At 42.5% G+C, this 17937-nt stretch overlaps 2 protein-coding genes across 11 annotated transcripts in view; both read right to left on the bottom strand.

Moving 5' to 3' along the window:
- Positions 1-17937, bottom strand: part of LOC132362582 (protocadherin gamma-C4) — a 189315-nt gene that overhangs the window by 125611 nt on the left and 45767 nt on the right. Inside the window, exon 1 of one of the 10 annotated variants that reach the window (XM_059917299.1) lies at positions 13698-16282. The exons of 8 other annotated variants lie outside the window; for them this stretch is intronic. In XM_059917299.1, the coding sequence (XP_059773282.1) occupies positions 13698-16121 (2424 nt within the window). In that variant the 5' untranslated portion in view covers positions 16122-16282. Of the gene's footprint in view, positions 1-4135; positions 6684-13697; positions 16283-17937 lie in introns of those variants that run through there. One more of the 10 variants, XM_059917310.1, reaches the window with a different exon arrangement.
- Positions 7616-10075, bottom strand: LOC132362067 (protocadherin gamma-B3-like). The gene is given in 1 exon segment (XM_059916025.1): positions 7616-10075. A coding segment is annotated over 1 exon segment (2460 nt).

Below are 17937 nucleotides of genomic sequence, written 5' to 3'. Positions count from 1 at the left end.
ACATATAGAGAGATAATTTAATAACATTTTTCATTGAGTGGAATCTTAGAGACTGTTTAGTCCAATACCTTCACTTGAATGATTTTAAAAATGAGAGGGAATTGTTTTATCCTTGACTATATAATGGTAGAACCAATGTAGGAATACAAATACCCTCATTCCGAGTCTCCTAAGAAGAAAAAAAGGGAATCATTGTTGGCCTTGGCTGATGCTTTATGCTCAAGAAATGCCATTAGAGATGAGGTGACAAGCCAAGCAGCTACAATCAGCTATAGAAGCAACTCATTTTGTACAGAAGGCAGAAATTTGCAGATTCTACTGGCTGTGGATTCATAAGGAAATGAGTGTTGGCTTCACTGTTTCTTTTCATTATGCAAGTTAAATAATCACCCTACCCTATAGTTGAGAAAAGATGGGTCTCTAAACAGCCTTTGAGGATAGATGCAGGACTGTCCTGAGAGGCTCCTTAGAGGTACTCACTGCTCCACTGATGTTAATGAAGTAAAACTCAATTGTTGATGGATCTGAGGTTACTCTCAGCTGGCAGAAATAAAACAAATTCCTTCCACATAGTTGCAGAAGAGAGTGACCTGTTCTGAAATGAAGACCTGGCAAGAAATAACTTTGCTTTGTAAATTATTTTAAGCTCTGGGGAGTAGATAGTAGCACCAGAAGGGAGAACTAGAAGTGACACTGTAAAAGCTTAGCTCAGTTGGTGAGAAGTTCCTAACTAAGTAATCTATTTCTGCTCTCTGATGGCATTACTTCAAAATACAGAAAATACTTTGAATGAAATGCCATTTCAATCTATCAAAATAATTCATATCATATCTGCTTTCACCAAGTAGATAAAAGAACTTTTTTTGTTGTTCAAAGGAACCAATATGAGTATTGTAGATTAATTACATAACCAGGAGTTTAAAACTATTAGTTTAGTAGCAATCTTGAATTTCTTGTTGATGTAAGCAAAGTATATGGTCATTAAAGATCATGAGTACTTGCAGATATTTTCAAACAAAACTTTCATGTCCATATATTATGGCTCCCAATGTCATAATTTTTTTTCTTCCTGATACTTCAAAATTCATAGCGTCATCTCACATTTGTCTCTTATTCTGTTTTTAAAAAGTCTTGATTAACAATACTTCTGGGTACCTTCTTTGGAGCTAAATAAATAAGATTTAGATAAAGGACACAATCAAGTTTTTAAAGTTACTCTACAACATAAAATTAAATATTAAAAATTTCTACTCGACCACCAAGATGTTTAAATATAACTACTGTATAAAATTGAAATAATGTTGTATTTTTAAAGGGCGTATGTTATTATTGATTGAGTTATTGGGAAGAATCTTGACCTTCATTTGTTTACTTACATTAAAAAATTCTATGAAAAGTCTATCCGTCTTCCCAGACAGTGAGTTATTTACTTTCTCTCCTTTCTTTATGGGACATTTTTTCTCCTGAAGAACCATTTGTTTGGAGTTCTGTTTAGGTTTTCATTCCCAGGCAAAGATGTAGGTTACTTCCAATGATTCTCTCTGAGATTTTACTTCTTCCCCTTTGACGTCCATTCCAAACACTTGATCAGAATGGGTGGTTTTCACAAGTGATAAAATAGCCCAATAATTTGGTAGATTTTTTTCCTGGCGCTTCCAAGTCACTATATGCTCAAAATCTCAGATTGCCTATCTTTTAAATAATGATCTATAACATGTAAGTCAAAGAGCCTCAGTCACAACTTAGCAAAGTCCATGATTGCCAGGATTTAACACTTGTTCAATCCACATGAATGAATAACTATTGTGAGAGTAGAATCTAAGAGTTTTTCTGTCAGTGAAATATTTTATTTGTTTAAATGAAATGCTCATGGGTAATTCAGATAAGAGAATAAAGTAAACTACCTAGTATCCCAGTTACTCAGCAGATAAGGAAATAAAATAAACCAGTCTACCAACCATGAAACAGTTAGTGAGTTTTGTTTTTAACAATGGAGGTACAAGATTAGTTTAAATCATCCAGAATTGGTAATATACTAAAATAACATTTACACTCTCACAGTGTATGAAACAAATCTTAATATTTGTATAAAAGACCATCTGATTCCCATGACCAATATCCAAGATTCAAGTTCTTTAAAACCTGAATTCTATTAAATTGTGATTAAACCATTAAAGAATTATATCACAAATGTCCAAACAAATTATATTTGAAATGTGTATGACTGGAATCTCTTGGTTAGTCATATACACTTGGAATCTTGAAATAAATAATTCTACAATAATTGCTGAAAGTAAATGTCGATTTAGAAAAACATGCATTAATTATCCTTTAGCAGCTAACTTAAAGATATCAACTCAGTACTATCTTTCTTTACAAAACTGACAATTTCAGATTACAAAGGAAGTTCTCACTCATTTTCAAGATATATTCTGAATTGTCTACTTTACATGTGCATACCAAATTTAGATGCACAAGTGGCAAAGCCATTGTGTTATCAAATATTAGAATCCTAAGCTCAGGATTGGAAAATACCTTGGCTATCATGAAGTTCAACAACTCACCAAATTATATCAATATTATCTCCTGTATGCCATTAATCCCAGGACAATCAATGTCCTTTGGAAAAGCACCAATAATAGAACCTCCTACTTCCTAGGAAATCCATTTTGTTAGAACAACTTAACTGAAAACTTTGCTATTTTCTACTCACCAAGCCATAGTTTCATTCACACCTTTGGGCCATGATGATTTAGATTAATCATTCTTTTAAATGACAACCCTTCTTTCCTTAAATATTTGAATAGGGTTCCTACATAACAAAAGCTTTATTTTATCTGGGTTAAATATGCTAAATCATTTAAATTCTTATTTGAATACTATTAATCCTTCATTCTCCCATTCACTAGTCCTCTATTTTTAGAGCTATATCTTGTAAGTGGACACTAATTACCACATTTAAAAATTCATTTTCATTTTTAAATACTATCAAACACACAGATTGAAAAAAACACTGTAGTAGGCATACAGCATCAGGTGCTTATATTTATTTGTTAACAACCCAAAATTATAATAACGGTGATGTAAACAAATACTTGTTCACTATACTACTTTATACTTCGAAAAAATTTTTAATAAAATCATTTTATTTTCCCAGAGTTTGTGTGAGGTAGATAAGACAAGTCTTTTTAACCTAAACTTTAATTTGAAGACTACAGATATTGCGACTGTCCTGAAAAGAATAACAGATAGTTCCAGGAATATCATTCATGTCTTCTAACATCTTCTAATATTATTCATGTTTCCTGGTACACACATCAATTATTCTTATCTTTTATAAAAATAATTTTTGATTCCTAAGTAGTAAAGAGGGAAAATATTTCATAAATTCCATCACTTTAGAAAACACTTGCTATTAGTTAACACTGGGAGAAAAAATGATCTTGATCTTTTTAAATAGAGGCTGTGATTCAGTTTTTTCCACAGTATAAAAATAAAGCATCTCAGCGCTTCCCTGGTGGCACAGTGGTTGAGAATCTGCCTGCTAACGCAGGGGACACGGGTTCGAGCCCTGGTCTGGGAGGATCCCACATGCCGCGGAGCAACTGGCCCGTGAGCCACAACTACTGAGCCTGTGCATCTGGAGCCTGTGCTCCGCAACAAGAGAGGCCACAATAGTGAGAGGCCCGCGCACCGTGATGAAGAGTGGCCCCCGCTTGCCGCAACTACAGAAAGCCCTCGCACAGAAACGAAGACCCAACACAGCCAAAAATAAATAAATAAGTAAAATGTATTTAAAAAATACCTTAACTAAAATTTTTTAAAAAAAGAACTTCAGATATGCCACATAATAGAAAAAAAAGAAAGAAAACAACTAAGAAGTGAGATGTAAGCAACCCAAGGCACAAAGAGCTTGTCAAGAGGAGAGGAGTAAAGGAAATTCAGGGCATACGTTATTACGATTTTTTTGGTGAGATTCGAGAAAACTAAGATTTAATAGACCTCTACTGATATAAAAGAAAAACCTTCTCAAAACTATATGATTCACTGCAAAAGACTAAGAAAACTAAGCACTGATCAAAGAGAATTTTAGTTTTTCCTGTTCGAATAAGAACAATAAAAGCAATAACCTCACCTGAACAAGGGAGTCTTGCTCTTTACAAAAATCTTCCTGAATCAAAAGAGGCTCGCTTTTCTCACAGCTCTCCTGGCTGATGAGCGTGTCCGCGTAGTTGGGCTGAGGGAAGATCACGTGACTCCCCCGCGAGTCCGCGGTGAGCCAGGCCTCGTGGGAATAGGTCTGCAGGAAAGCCCGCACCCCGTCCACGCCCACAAAGTGAGAGGCTGGTACGCCTGCCAGTCCGCCTCCAGAAGCCCGGAGCACACGCGACGTGTGCCAGCGCCTCAGCCTGAGCGCCAGCAGCACAATGACAAAGGCGAGGAAGACACAGGAAACCACGGCCACCGCCACCACCAGATACAACGTGAGGCCTGAAGCATCAGAGGCGTGCGGGACCTCCAAGCTGCCCAGATCAGCCAGGACATCTGGGATGCTATCAGCCACAGCTATGGTGAGCGTGACGGTGGCAGAGAGAGGGGGCTGCCCGTGGTCCTGGACTGCCACCACCAGGCTCTGCTTGAGCGTGTCTCTGTCCAGCAGGGCCCGCGCTGTGCGCACCTCGCCCGTGTGCAGCCCCACCACGAAGAGCCCTGGCTCGCTGGCCTTGAGCAGGCGGTAGGACAGCCAGGCATTCTGGCCTGAGTCTCGGTCCACTGCCACCACCTTGGTCACCAGGTATCCGGGCTCTGCAGAGCGGGGTGCCAGCTCCACACCAGTAGAACCGTCGGTGGGGAGGGCAGGGTACAGAATCTCAGGTGTGTTGTCATTCTGGTCCAGCACGAATATGCTCAGAGACACGTTGCTGCTGAGCGGTGGGTCCCCACTGTCACTTGCAATCACTCTCAATTGCAGGTCACGGAACTGTTCATAGTCAAAAGAGTGCAATGCATATAGTACGCCAGTGTCGGAGTTGATGGAGATATAGGAGGATAGAGGTACCCCCTGGATGGTGTCTTCAGCTAGGGAGTAGGTGACCTGGGCATTCTCATGGCTGTCAGGGTCGTTTGCAGTCACTGAGAAGATGGAGGCACCTCTGGGGTTGTTCTCAGGAATGTAGACAGAGTAGGAGGTGTGGGGAAAGGCAGGCGGGTTGTCGTTGATGTCTGCCACATTTAGGGAGATGAGCATTTCTGTAGACAGAGATGGCATTCCTTTGTCTGTGGCTGTCACAGTGATGTTGTACAAAGACACCTGTTCTCGATCTAGAACTGTATTGGTCACTAATCGATAATAATTGTCTACTGATTTTTCCAGTTCAAACGGCAGACTTCTTGAGATAGAACATGTTACCAGGCCATTCAGTCCAGAGTCTCGATCATATACTTGAAAAAGAACAATCACTGTGCCTGGCAGTGTACTTTCAGCAACTGACCTGCTTCCAGATGTAACTACCACTTCTGGTACATTGTCATTCACATCCAAGATAGATATTAAGACTTTGGCTCTGTCTTGAAGACCTGGCTGATCCCGGGCTTCAACATCCAGCTCATAAAAGCTGGAGTCTTCATAGTCTAGATTTGCAGAAGTTGATATTTCTCCAGTCAAAACATTCAAGCAGAAAGTCTTTGAGATCTTTTCTGTTATCCTCACGAAAGAATACGTTACTTCCGCGTGGGCTCCTTCATCCTGGTCCCTGGCAGTTACCGACAACACTGGCGTACCTACCGGCAGATTTTCAGGAACACTCACACGGTACACAGACTGAGTAAACACTGGAGCGTTGTCATTTGCATCTAGGACAGTAACCAGAATTCGAGCCACACCTGAGCGGACAGGGTCACCGCCATCCATGGCAGTAAGGACCAGGCGGTGAATGGCCTCTCTCTCCCGGTCCAGGGCGCGCTCCAGCACAAGCTCCGGGTACTTGGGCCCATCGGCTTCGCTTGGCACGTCCACTGAGAAGTGACTATTCCCGCTGAGCTTGAGGCCCTGGAGAGAGTTCACTCCCACATCCGGGTCATAGACCTCCATTAGCGGAAACCGAGAGGATAAGGCTGCATTTTCGATAATTTTCACTTCCAATTCTTCCCTTACGAATCGGGGTGCATTGTCGTTAATGTCCACTATTTCCACTTCCACGGGATAAAGATTCAATTTATCCTCAACAAGGATGTTAAAACTCACCAGACACGGCTCGCTCTGAGCGCAGAGCTCCTCCCGGTCTATCCTGCCCGCGGTGACCAAGCTGCCGCTTCGCGGGTTCAGAGCGAAAAGCTGCGTCCTACCTCTGGGGACGATGCGGACTCCGCGGTCTGCCAGCTCCCGGGGCTCCAGCCCGAGATCCTTGGCAATGTTGCCCACGAAAGAGACTTTATCCAGCTCCTCAGGAATGGAGTAATGGATCTGCCCGGCCCCGGCCTCCCACAGCGTCCCCAGGAGCATGAAGAGCAGGACCAACACGCTGTAGTGCCGGCGCCTTTGCAGAGCCGCCATTACTGGCTCGTTCTGGACTTCCCGGGGATTACGAGTAGGGTGAACAGGTTCGCATCAATTTGGGGCTTCTCAGAATTGGAGGTCAAGGTCCATAAACAAGCAGCGATCAGATGCGAAGCGTTGCGCAGCTGCAAAGCTTTGGTGTAAGATGTGCTTTGTGCTTTGAGGATATAACTCGAGTTCTCACTGCTTTCCTTACCCGGGTTGGTGAACAGCGACGCTTAGAGTCCTAACTTAATACTGCACGGTTCTGTGGAAACCATTATACACAGGATCTTATTTCTGCTAAATCTGCATAGATGACACTCAATATTTCTCTCCCCAAGAATGAAAAGCATTTGGAAGAATAAAATAGCGTATTTTGCAATTTTTTATATGTTCCCTGGAATGACACTTATTTCTGTGACACTTCTTATGGCCTTGGAGAACACAAATACGTTTACACTTTTCTATAAATCTTGAAATCCACACTCCACCATCATTTATATTTGTCTCATTTTCAATAAGGGTACCAACAACCACAAACATGTTTGGGACCAATCCACCACTAGGTCACAAGAGTTGCCATTTTTAGAAGTCATTACCTATTTTTATCAACATATAGATTAAGAACTGCCCTAATTTAGCCAATATTTGTGTATACCCTCAAGAACATGGAAAGGAAGTGAAAATATATAGGCTACAGTGAAAAAGTATTCTTATATTTATATTACATATAAAACATAGTTTAGGATTGACTACACTGAAACTATGTAAACCACTTAATTGTCTAGATTATATATAAATAAGGTCCTACAATGAGAATGTGAGATACTAGCATATTAAAATGTTTCAGGACATATTATTTTAGAATTAACAGAAATTTCAAGATCATCACTAAGCGACATTCCATGAAAGAACAACTGCAACACAGATTAGTGAACAAAGAATTTCTAACAGCCTCCCCATCCCCATTCTATGTCCAGAAAAAATCAATAAAACACCAAAAAAAAAAAAACCGCACAAAAAACAGGGCATACATAGCCTGTATACTTTTTGGCCTCTAAAATAGTGAATCGAAACCTAATTATACTTATGGGAGGAAAAGGTTTTGAAGTAACTCACCTGTTGCAAATTGACTGAATTACAAGTAATTTGGGGATTGTCATTACTGGTACTTTCAAGCCAAGAGGCTTCATTATACAGATCTTGTGGTGGAGCATTTTCAGGCTTTATATTGAGAAATTTAAACTCAGTCTTTGAAGAATGTGTGGCAGCACACAGATTGTAGGAATATGGTAAAGTCCCTTCCCCATAGTTGGGGAGAACTCCGGGTCCAGTTTTGGAGCAAAAACTGGTCTGAAAGCAACTCCAGGTGGCGGGGCTGGAGGAGCGTCGCAAACTCAGGGCAACCGCCAGAATCACTGCCAGGAGGAGGAGCACCGAGATCAAGGCCAAGGCCACCACCAGGTAAAACTGCAGCTCAGCCTGGGGGTCAGGGGGTGCGGGGCGGTCACTGAGGTCCGGCAGCGCCTCCTGCAGGCTGTCCGCGAAAACCAGGAGCAGCGTGGCGGTGGCCGAGAGGGACGGCTGTCCCCCATCGCGCACAGCAACCAGCAGGCGCTGGCGGGCCGCGTCCCTGTCGCCCAAGGCCCGCGCCGTGCGCACCTCGCCCGTGCGCAGCCCCACGCTGAAGAGTCCGGGCTCGCTGGCCTGCAGCACGTGGTAGGACAGCCAGGCGTTGTGTCCAGAGTCGGCGTCCACCGCCACCACCTTGGTGACCAGGTAGCCGGGCTGCGCGGCGCGCGGCACCGTGTCGAAGAGCGCCGAGCCGTCGGGCCCCAGCGCCGGGTACAGCACCCTGGGCGCGTTGTCGTTGCGGTCGCCCACCAGCACGCGCAGGCTCACGTTGGCGCTGAGCGCGGGCGAGCCGTGGTCGCGGGCCTGCAGCGTCAGCTCGAAGGCGCGCAGCTGCTCGTGGTCGAAGGCGCGCTGCGCGAACACCACGCCGCTCTGTGAGCTCACGGACACGTAGGACGACAGCGCGCGCGGCTCCAGGTCGCTGGCCACGATGGAGTAGGAGACGTGGCCGTTGGGCCCCAAGTCTGGGCCTGAAGCTCTAACTTGGGCGATGGAGGCGCCGGGCGGGTTGTTTTCTGCCACGTGGACCATGTAGGAGGCCTGGTGGAAAACCGGAGCATTGTCCTTGACATCAGCGACTTTCAAGGTGACACTTCTTTTAGAGGAGAGGGGCAGCTTGCCCTTGTCAGTAGCTGTGATAGTGACATTGTATTCCGGAGTCTTCTCTCGATCTAAGTCTCTATCTGTCACCAGCTTGTATGTGTTTTTTGTATCTTGAACTATTTAAAATGGGAAATTTCGTTTTAGTTGGCATAAGATTTCCCCATTAAATCCGGAATCTAGATCATGTGTTTTGATCAAGGCAACCACAGCCCCCAGCTCAGCATCTTCTTGTATATATTGAGATTCAGAATCCAGGGTTATCTTGGGAGCACTGTCATTTTCATTCAAAATATCTATTTGTAGTTTGCAATGCGCAGTGTGACGTCCACCATCCTTTGCTTCCACCCCAATTGTGTAGCTCCCTCTCTCTTCAAAGTCCAGTCCTCCACCAGTGGTGAGTTCCCCTGTTTTACTGTCCAGCTTGAACAGTTGTCTCACTGCCTTACCAATATTGATAAAAGCGTAGGTGATCTCAGCATTGATGCCCTCATCCAAGTCAGTGGCCATCACTCTTAGCACTGAGGAACCCAGGGGTAGGTTCTCTTGAACACTGACCCTGTATATGTCCTGGGTGAACACTGGGGGGTTATCATTTGCATCTGCCACAACTACCCTGATCTTCATAGTGCAGCTTCTGGCTGGCTCACCCCCATCCACAGCCGTGAGGACCAGGTGGTGGCAGGACTGCTCTTCTCTGTCCAGGGGAGCCTGCACTACCAGTTCTGGGTACCTACTGCCGTCTGGGTTCTCCTTCTGGATCAAAGAGAAATGAGGGTCAGGGTTGAGGTAGTAGTGCTGCAGGGAATTGACACCTACATCTGAATCTTGTGCAGATTCCAGGGCTAACGTGGCTCCAGTTAGGGCCAGTTCACTGATTTGCAGCTCAGTGACACTTCGGCTAAAGGTCGGTGGGTTGTCGATGACATCTTGAATCACCACGGTTATATGAAAAAAGTTCAAAGGCTTTTCAGCGCCCATTTCGAATTCCAGAACACACATCGACTTCTTGCCACAAATCTGCTCTCAGTCTATACGGTCGCTCACAAGTAGGTCTCCGTTCTCGGTGCTCACTGTGAAGAATTTCTTCTCTGCACTAACCCGCAGGTTCCGTGTATGCAAATCTCGCACGCCAAGCCCCAGATCCTTGGCGAGGTTCCCCACCAGCGAGCCCCTGGCCAGCTCCTCTGGAATAGTGTAGCAGACTTGCTCCAAAAGCGCCAGGCGGAACAAAGACAGCAGGAAGAGAAACAAAATTCGCCTCCGCCCAGCCTGGCGCTTTGACCCCAAGCGGTTTCCCATCCCGCTCTCTGCGCCTTTGCCTTTCTGATCCCGAAGAGCTGCGATCGCTAAATGATCCCAAGAATTTCTGAGCAGGAGCTACTCCTTGGACACGTCTTGGCAAGCAGATTCTAGGATAGATATTTCTGCCACAGAAAACCTCAGGGAGTGCACAGTTCGCGCGATTCCGCGGTCCGCAGGCGATTCCTTTGCGTCAGGAGGAGCTGGATACTTGGTTCGGTACTAGCCAACAGCTGCACCCCGCGCCTCGGCTGCAGAACTGCACTAGTGATTACTAAATTGGTTCCAAATACAGAGCCGGCTAGAAGACAAGTCTACTGTGTCTTCATACAGATACTCATTCGTCCCATGTTATAAGGATTTTAACATTTTTAAAATGTACTGTATCTTTGTTCTCGCTGTCATTTCTTTGAACTTGAACTTTATCCATCCAAATCAGGTGATTTTTATTCCTCAAAGCCAGAGGTATCTTGCTGAAGATGTTTATTGGCATCGTCATGCTTTTAGGTTCCACTTTCATACAGTGGCCATAATAACATCTTCCCTGCGTACCTTAGTAAAATTGAAGACCAAATAAAGTAATATGTAGAAAGTGATACAAATGAAAGTGTTGGTTGTGGCAGAAAATGTAATATGAAAATTCTTGAAATATCAGCTTGATATGTATTGTTATTTCACTCTATTTCCCTTTCTTCCAACTTATAAAAGTTATAAATCTCACAGCTTTTAGTTTCATCCTATGCATTGCTTTCTCCTGTCTTTATAATCTTCTCTCCAAAATAACTGATAGATAGCAAGGCGATTGGTTGTCCTTATGAAATAGAAGTATGGTAAAGAAGCAAGAAACTCTCTTTTCCTTAAATCATAGTCATTTAATTAAAAATAGACACTTTTCTGTGTCTATTTTTAATTAAATGACTATGATTTAAAACTATTCCACTAATTTTATTTGTCCACACTACATTACCATTGTCTTTAATTGTACTGTTTCTTCTCAAGTAGCTTAGCAATGGTGAGTTACTTGGATTTTGGGGGTGAAGTATGAGTCCTTATAATGATGTATTCTGAAGAAAGTAATCTATGTTGTACACTTTTCCTTGGTCTCCGGGTTACTATCTGATCATCTCAACTCTTTGTTATTGACACTCTTCCCTTAGCAATAAGCACTTCAGTTTCCATGTTTCTGATAGGTGTCTTAGAGTATTAATTCCATTTCCAAACTAGAAATCTTCATTCAGAAATTGTTTTTTTTAAACTACATAATATATTGTCAGTCTAAAACTTGGAAGATGTATAACAATGTAGAACTCATTTTACAGTGGAAAAGCACATTTATCCAGGATTCTAGACAGAAACACATTGGCATCTCTATACAAACATAAAAAAACACTACTGACTCAAGACTGCTCCAAAATATGACTGAGCAAGTGCCTTTTTTTTTTTAACACTGTGTGAACACCTCAATTAGTACAGGAAAGTTATCTTTTCAGAACACATATGAAGTTAAAGATTCAAATATTTAAGAGTATACTATATATAGTATATACACTCATGGTGTGTAGATCAAGCATTTTATTATGTAAAGTCTATTGAAGTTTATAGAGATATAAAAGGTATTTTTTCCCATTGCATGAAAAAGTTAACCCAGAACACATATCCAAATCTATACAGTAATCTTTTCTTTAAAAAATAATGGAAAAGTGAGTTTTCATGTAGGAGTGAATGATATCAGTATTCAGTATTTATCATACAGATTCTCTTGTTACTCTTTGGATGAATTCACTATTCAGTGAGTCTGCACATTGTACCCTGAGATCAGAATTGCCCATATATAAATATAATTAGATTCCCTTCAAATAAATGTTTAAAAAATAAAAATTAAGTGGTCCTAGGTTCCCAAATGTATGGTAACCCTTTCATGTGGTTGAGTAATGTAACCTACTATTCCATTAATAATATTTTATTGTCATTTTCCCCATTTATTCATACTTTGCAGCTGATGTTCAAGTTGTTGAAAGTACAAAATTTTAAAGATTGAAAAATCTTTTTAAAATAAGAATCTGAAAATCATCTTCAGCAAATCATATGCAAAAATAGCGTACATAGTTCTTCCATTACACAAGACATATTCATGAAATTTGAGACACACAGACCAGCATTTCATAAGAAAAATCTCATAGTTTAAGATGAGCACATCCCTGAGAAATAGTTTTTTAAATTTCCAAACGATTTTAAAGTTGTGTCAGTGAAAATTTAATTAACTTATCAAGTTAAGAAGAAAAAAAGGGAATTTTATTCGAGCTGAACTGAGGACTATAACCCAGGAAGCAGCTTCTCAGAAAGCTCTGAGAACTGCTCCGTCTGTTAGAAGTTGAAGGCACAGTCATGTACATTTGTGAGACAAAGGATCATTTATCAAAATGATATACTGATATTCTGCGTAAAGTTCACCAAGGATACATAGTCCAGGTAAGTACGTACAAAGTTAGCAGAAAGTCACCGTGACCCTCTACAGAGCTGGAAAAGAACACTATTCTTTTAAGAAGTTACAGTGCTAGCATCAGGAGAAAGAAAAAATATGGAAAGAAAAAATACAGTCAAGCAGGCATTCTCATCTCTGAGGAGCTCTGGTTAATGTGTAATACAGAAGTACACTGCACATTAGGGAGGGAGGAGGCCCAAACAAACACAGATAATTTTATCCTTAATTTTTCTTGTCCTGCCTTACTTTATTTCATCAGTTGAATTGATTTTCCAAATACAAATCTTAAACTCTTCTAATAAAGCAGAATTGTAGCTGCACTTGCAGAAATGCAAACATTCAGGTCGATATTAATTCTGAAAAGTGGAGGGGTTATGTGTAACCAGAAGATGCCAGGTGTAGGGTATATATGTATTTAATGAACTGGTATCTAATTATTTGGAGATTTTAAACTGCATCACAGAATTTATTCTAAAGCATAATTCAAAGGATCCTTTGATTTCTTCTCTAAACAATTACACATGTCCAATTATTACATGGGTTAATCCAAACTTTCCAGATTTCAGAATGCCACAGATATTATCATCACTATAAATTTAATCTGTCTTTCTGATATTGATCACGCAGAAGTTTTCTATATTCTTCCACTGATTTATGCAAATTATTAGTACCCTTACAAAAACAGCAGGTACTAAAGCACCAATACTGCACAATACTTTTTCCAAAACATATGTGCTATTGGTGTTTAGGCAAATATTCAAAAGAGAACATTACATCTAACAATTTGGATGTTCTAATCAAACAACTCTTCTATTAACAAACAGTTCTGGTATAAGAAAGCCTTAGGATACAGTGATTATGTATAACCACTTTCTTTTAAAATACTTGTTTCACTTAAGCCTATGGATATCAGCTATAGTTTCTAAAATATCCACATATTATAGAAAAAAGACATTAAAACCAAAATATAATTTGAAAACAAATGGAGAAAGCATCAATGATCAAATCAAGTTAATCTGTAAATAAAGCAAATAATGATTCACTATTTACGTACTTAACCGATTTTGAATGGGGCAGAAAAATGATGGAAACAAATGAAGAAACTGCTCCAAGCATAGGTACAGAAAAAAGAAAACTCACCCGAACAACTCCTAGCTCTGTTTCCTTTGCGTTTATCTTCTCAGATATCAGGAGAGGCTCGCTTTTCTCACAGCTCTCCTGGCTGATGAGCGTGTCCGCGTAGTTGGGCTGCGGGAAGATCACGTGGCTCCTCCGCGAGTCCGCGGTGAGCGAGACCTCGTGGGAATAGGTCTGCAGGAAAGCCCGCACCCCGTCCACGCCCACAAAGTGAGAGGCGGGCGCGCTAGCCAAACCGCTGAGGGAAGCCTGGAGCACACGCGACATGTGCCAGCGCCGCAGTCTGAGCGCCAGCAGCGCGATGACAAATGCGAGGAAGACGCAGGAGACCGCGGCCACCGCCACCACTAGGTAGAGCGTGAGGCTCGAGTCGTCAGGGTCGGCGGAGGGTTTGAGGCTGCCCAAGTCCGCCAGCACATCTGGGATGCTATCAGCCACAGCCACCGTGAGCGTGACGGTGGCCGAGAGAGGGGGCTGGCCGTGGTCCTGGACCGCCACCACCAGGCTCTGCTTGAGCGCGTCTCTGTCCAGCAGGGCCCGCGCTGTGCGCACCTCGCCCGTGTGCAGTCCCACCGCGAAGAGTCCTGGATCGCTGGCCTTGCGTAGGCGGTAGGACAGCCAGGCGTTCTGGCCTGAGTCTCTGTCCACTGCCACCACCTTGGTCACCAGGTATCCGGGCTCTGCAGAGCGGGGTGCCAGCTCCACACCGGTGGAACCGTCAGTGGGGAGGGCGGGGTACAGAATTTCAGGTGCGTTGTCGTTCTGGTCCAGGATGAACAGGCTCAGTGACACGTTGCTGCTGAGTGGAGGGTCTCCATTGTCACTGGCCATCACCCACAGCTGCAGTTCTCTAACCTGCTCATAGTCGAAAGAGCACAGTGCATACAGGACTCCAGTGTCAGAGTTGATGGAGACACAGGATGATAGAGGCGTTCCCTGAAATTTGTTCTCAACCAGAGAGTAAGTGACCTGGGCGTTGTTGCCGCTGTCAGAGTCATGGGCGTTCACAGAGAAGATCGAGATGCCTCTGGGGTTGTTTTCTGGGATGTAGGTGTAGTATAAGGTGTGAGGGAAAACGGGAGGGTTGTCATTGATGTCTGTCACTTTCAGGGAGATGTGGTTTTCTGTAGACAGTGGTGGATTTCCACAGTCAGCGACAGTTACTGTGATGTTGTAATCTGAGATCTCTTCTCTGTCCAGGGCTCTTGTTGTCAGTAAGTGATAGTAATTATCAACTGACTTTTCCAATTTAAAAGGCAAGTTCCTGGGAATAGAACATGCAATCTCACCATTCTCTCCAGAATCACCATCATGTACGCTAAACAGAGCAATTATCGTTCCGGGAAGACAGTCTTCAGAGACGGAACTGGCGAGAGAGGTGAGGATCACTTCAGGCACATTGTCGTTCACGTCCTGAACTGTGATTAGTACCTTAGCGCTGGCAAGAAGAGCACCTCCATCCTGAGCTACCACTTCCATGTTATAGAATCTGGATTCTTCGTAATCCAGTGATTGCAGAGTTGAGATTTCACCCAAGTTGGAATCAAGTTGGAAAGTCTCTGAAATTTTGTCTTCTTCATTGCGAAAAGAGTAGGTCAATTTCCCATTTATTCCCTCATCTGGATCCGTGGCGGTTAGTGTGAGCAGCCGAGTGCCGAGAGCTATGTTCTCTGGAACACTCACTCTGTACTCGGATTGAGTGAACAGGGGCGCGTTATCGTTCGCATCGAGGACCATCACGCGGATGTGCGTGGTACCAGAGAGTATGGGGTCTCCACCATCTAAAGCTGTGAGTAGGAGGTCGTGAACAGCTACTTTCTCTCGGTCCAACGGCTGTTCCAGTACCAGCTCTGGATATTTCTGTCCATCTGTGTCGCTTTTCTCGGCCAAAGAGAAGTGCATATTGGAGCTGAGCTGGTAACTCTGGAGGGAGTTCACACCCACATCGGCATCTCGAGCAAAGGGAAGTACTAACCGCGTTCCCACAGCCGCGTTTTCATTAACTTTTACTTTTACTTCCTCATCCCGGAAACGCGGGAAGTTATCATTAATATCGATTATTTCTACTTCTACCCCATACATTTTCATTTTATTCTCAACCAAGACGTTAAAACTCACCAGACACCGCGCGCTCTGAGCGCAGAGCTCCTCGCGGTCTATCCTGCCTGCGGTGACCAAGCTGCCGCTTCGCGGGTTCAGAGCAAAGAGCTGCGTCCTACCTCTGGAGACGATGCGGACTCGGCGCTCCGCCAGCTCCCAGGAATCCAGCCCGAGCTCCTTGGCGATGTTACCCACGAAGGAGCCTTTATCCAGCTCCTCTGGCACCGAGTAGCGGATCTGCCCGGCCCCGGCTCCCCACAGCGTCCGCAGCAGCATGGAGAGCAGGACCAGCTCTCTGCAGCCCCAACCCCTCAGTGGATCCGCCATTGCCTCTCTCCGACCAGTTTTCTCTTAGTCCTGGTTCCAACCTGCTGTTTCCTTACTTATCTAAAGCCAAGGGGAACACATTCCCTTGCGGAAATGGGAGAGGGGCGCGGGTGGGCGGCTTTTCCCGGGAGCTTGTCTGGTCTGCGCGTGCTTAGTGCGGAAGGAACAGAGTCTGATCGCATCAGCGGCAGCTTCTTTCCCACTTTGGTGAACAGCGACGCTCAGAGTCCTAACTAGTTACTACATCAATTCTGTTTTGATTTCAAATATGTTTAATTATATTTTATTTCTAATAATTTTCTGTATCCTTAATATATTACCACATGACATTCCTTATATTTAAATAAGATTTAATTCTAAAATAGCAAAAGACTTCCACAAGATTAATTCTGAGATTAACATAATTATTAGATTATTTTTTACTTCTTTAGAAAAGTTTAATTTACTGTGCCATTTAGCCTATGCCCTTTGTTTACCTCTTACCTATATTGAGTCCATTTAATTAGGACATCAGAATTCTTTCGCAGGTTTTAAGATTTCATTTTTTAATTAGGATATATTTATGAAAATATGCCCATTTGTACATAAGAATGTCAAGAAAACAATTCTAGCTCTCAGTAGACCTTTGAAAAAAGGCCTACTGAATTATGCAAATTGCATTAGCTGTCATATGCAGGAGAAATAAAGGGACTTTTTTTTTTTTTTTTTGCTTTTTGTTACTTGTGAGGTCTTCAAGAAAGTTTCAAGGTTTTCACACTAAGAACATGGCAGCTACACTATATCAGACTGAGAGTTTGAGTCGGATTAACTATGCATTATTTATATTTTCCTATTACCATGTCTAAATTGGAGTTAGATGTTTTACAGTTACAGACACCTGGGGAAAATCAGTAGAGTGACTATGGCAGAAAGGGCTTTAGTTCATCACCCTTACAGAAAAACAAGTCCAGATACTTATCATTGAGCAGGCAGTGAGTGGCCTTTCTATGTTAAGACAGATATTTAATGTTATCACCTTTATATGGTAACAGAAAAAGAAATGCCTCATGACTAAAAAAAAAAAAAAAGTGGACATTATAGAGAGTCCATTGAGAGAAGCAATTTTTACTTAATGACACCTTCATAGGAAAATAAAGAAAATAAAGATGTTTTACATCTATACCTAGAAAATTCAAAAAATAAAGTTTTAAGGAAACAATGTGAGAATGGGTTGCAAAATTTTTCTCAATGTACAATTTTTCACAAGAGCAATTTGTTATTGTGCCTGAGAGAGAAAGATTTCTCCCATTTATTAAACACACTCTTAATAGCAGACACTGCATTCCTCAAACTTTTCACAACCTTTTAAAATAGATCCGGGATCCCAAGACACTTAGCTTGTAAAGATACGAAGAGTGCCGGTGCTCATGTCAGTCCTACCCATGCTCTGCTGTTGACAGGCCATGACATTGAGTAAAATTCTTCCTTTCTTTGGTTCCCAGTTTCCCAAACTAGTGAGATGGGGAGCTCTCTTTACTCTTAAATACTATAATTCTAAGAGGAAGTACAACTAAAATTAATAAAACTAATATAAAGACCCTGAAGGAAAAAGGAATAACTTAAGGTCTCAACAGTAATAAACTTTCAGAGGGAAGGAATGTAAAGATGAGGAAGAAAAAGAAGTATCTTATGAAGTAAAAGCTTGTAACTATGATAAATAAATCTCACCTGTCAGATAGAAAACCTATGTCAAAGATTTGTTTAAATATGATTAAGATATTTAAGGCAGAAAACCACCTAAATTCTACCCACAAAACAATAAAATATGAATTGAAGA

The sequence above is a fragment of the Balaenoptera ricei genome, chromosome 3 (genome assembly GCF_028023285.1).
Source record: "Balaenoptera ricei isolate mBalRic1 chromosome 3, mBalRic1.hap2, whole genome shotgun sequence".
Lineage (NCBI taxonomy): Eukaryota > Metazoa > Chordata > Mammalia > Artiodactyla > Balaenopteridae > Balaenoptera > Balaenoptera ricei.
Note: the sequence above shows the minus strand (reverse complement) of the source record. Positions and strands in the feature narration are given on the sequence as shown.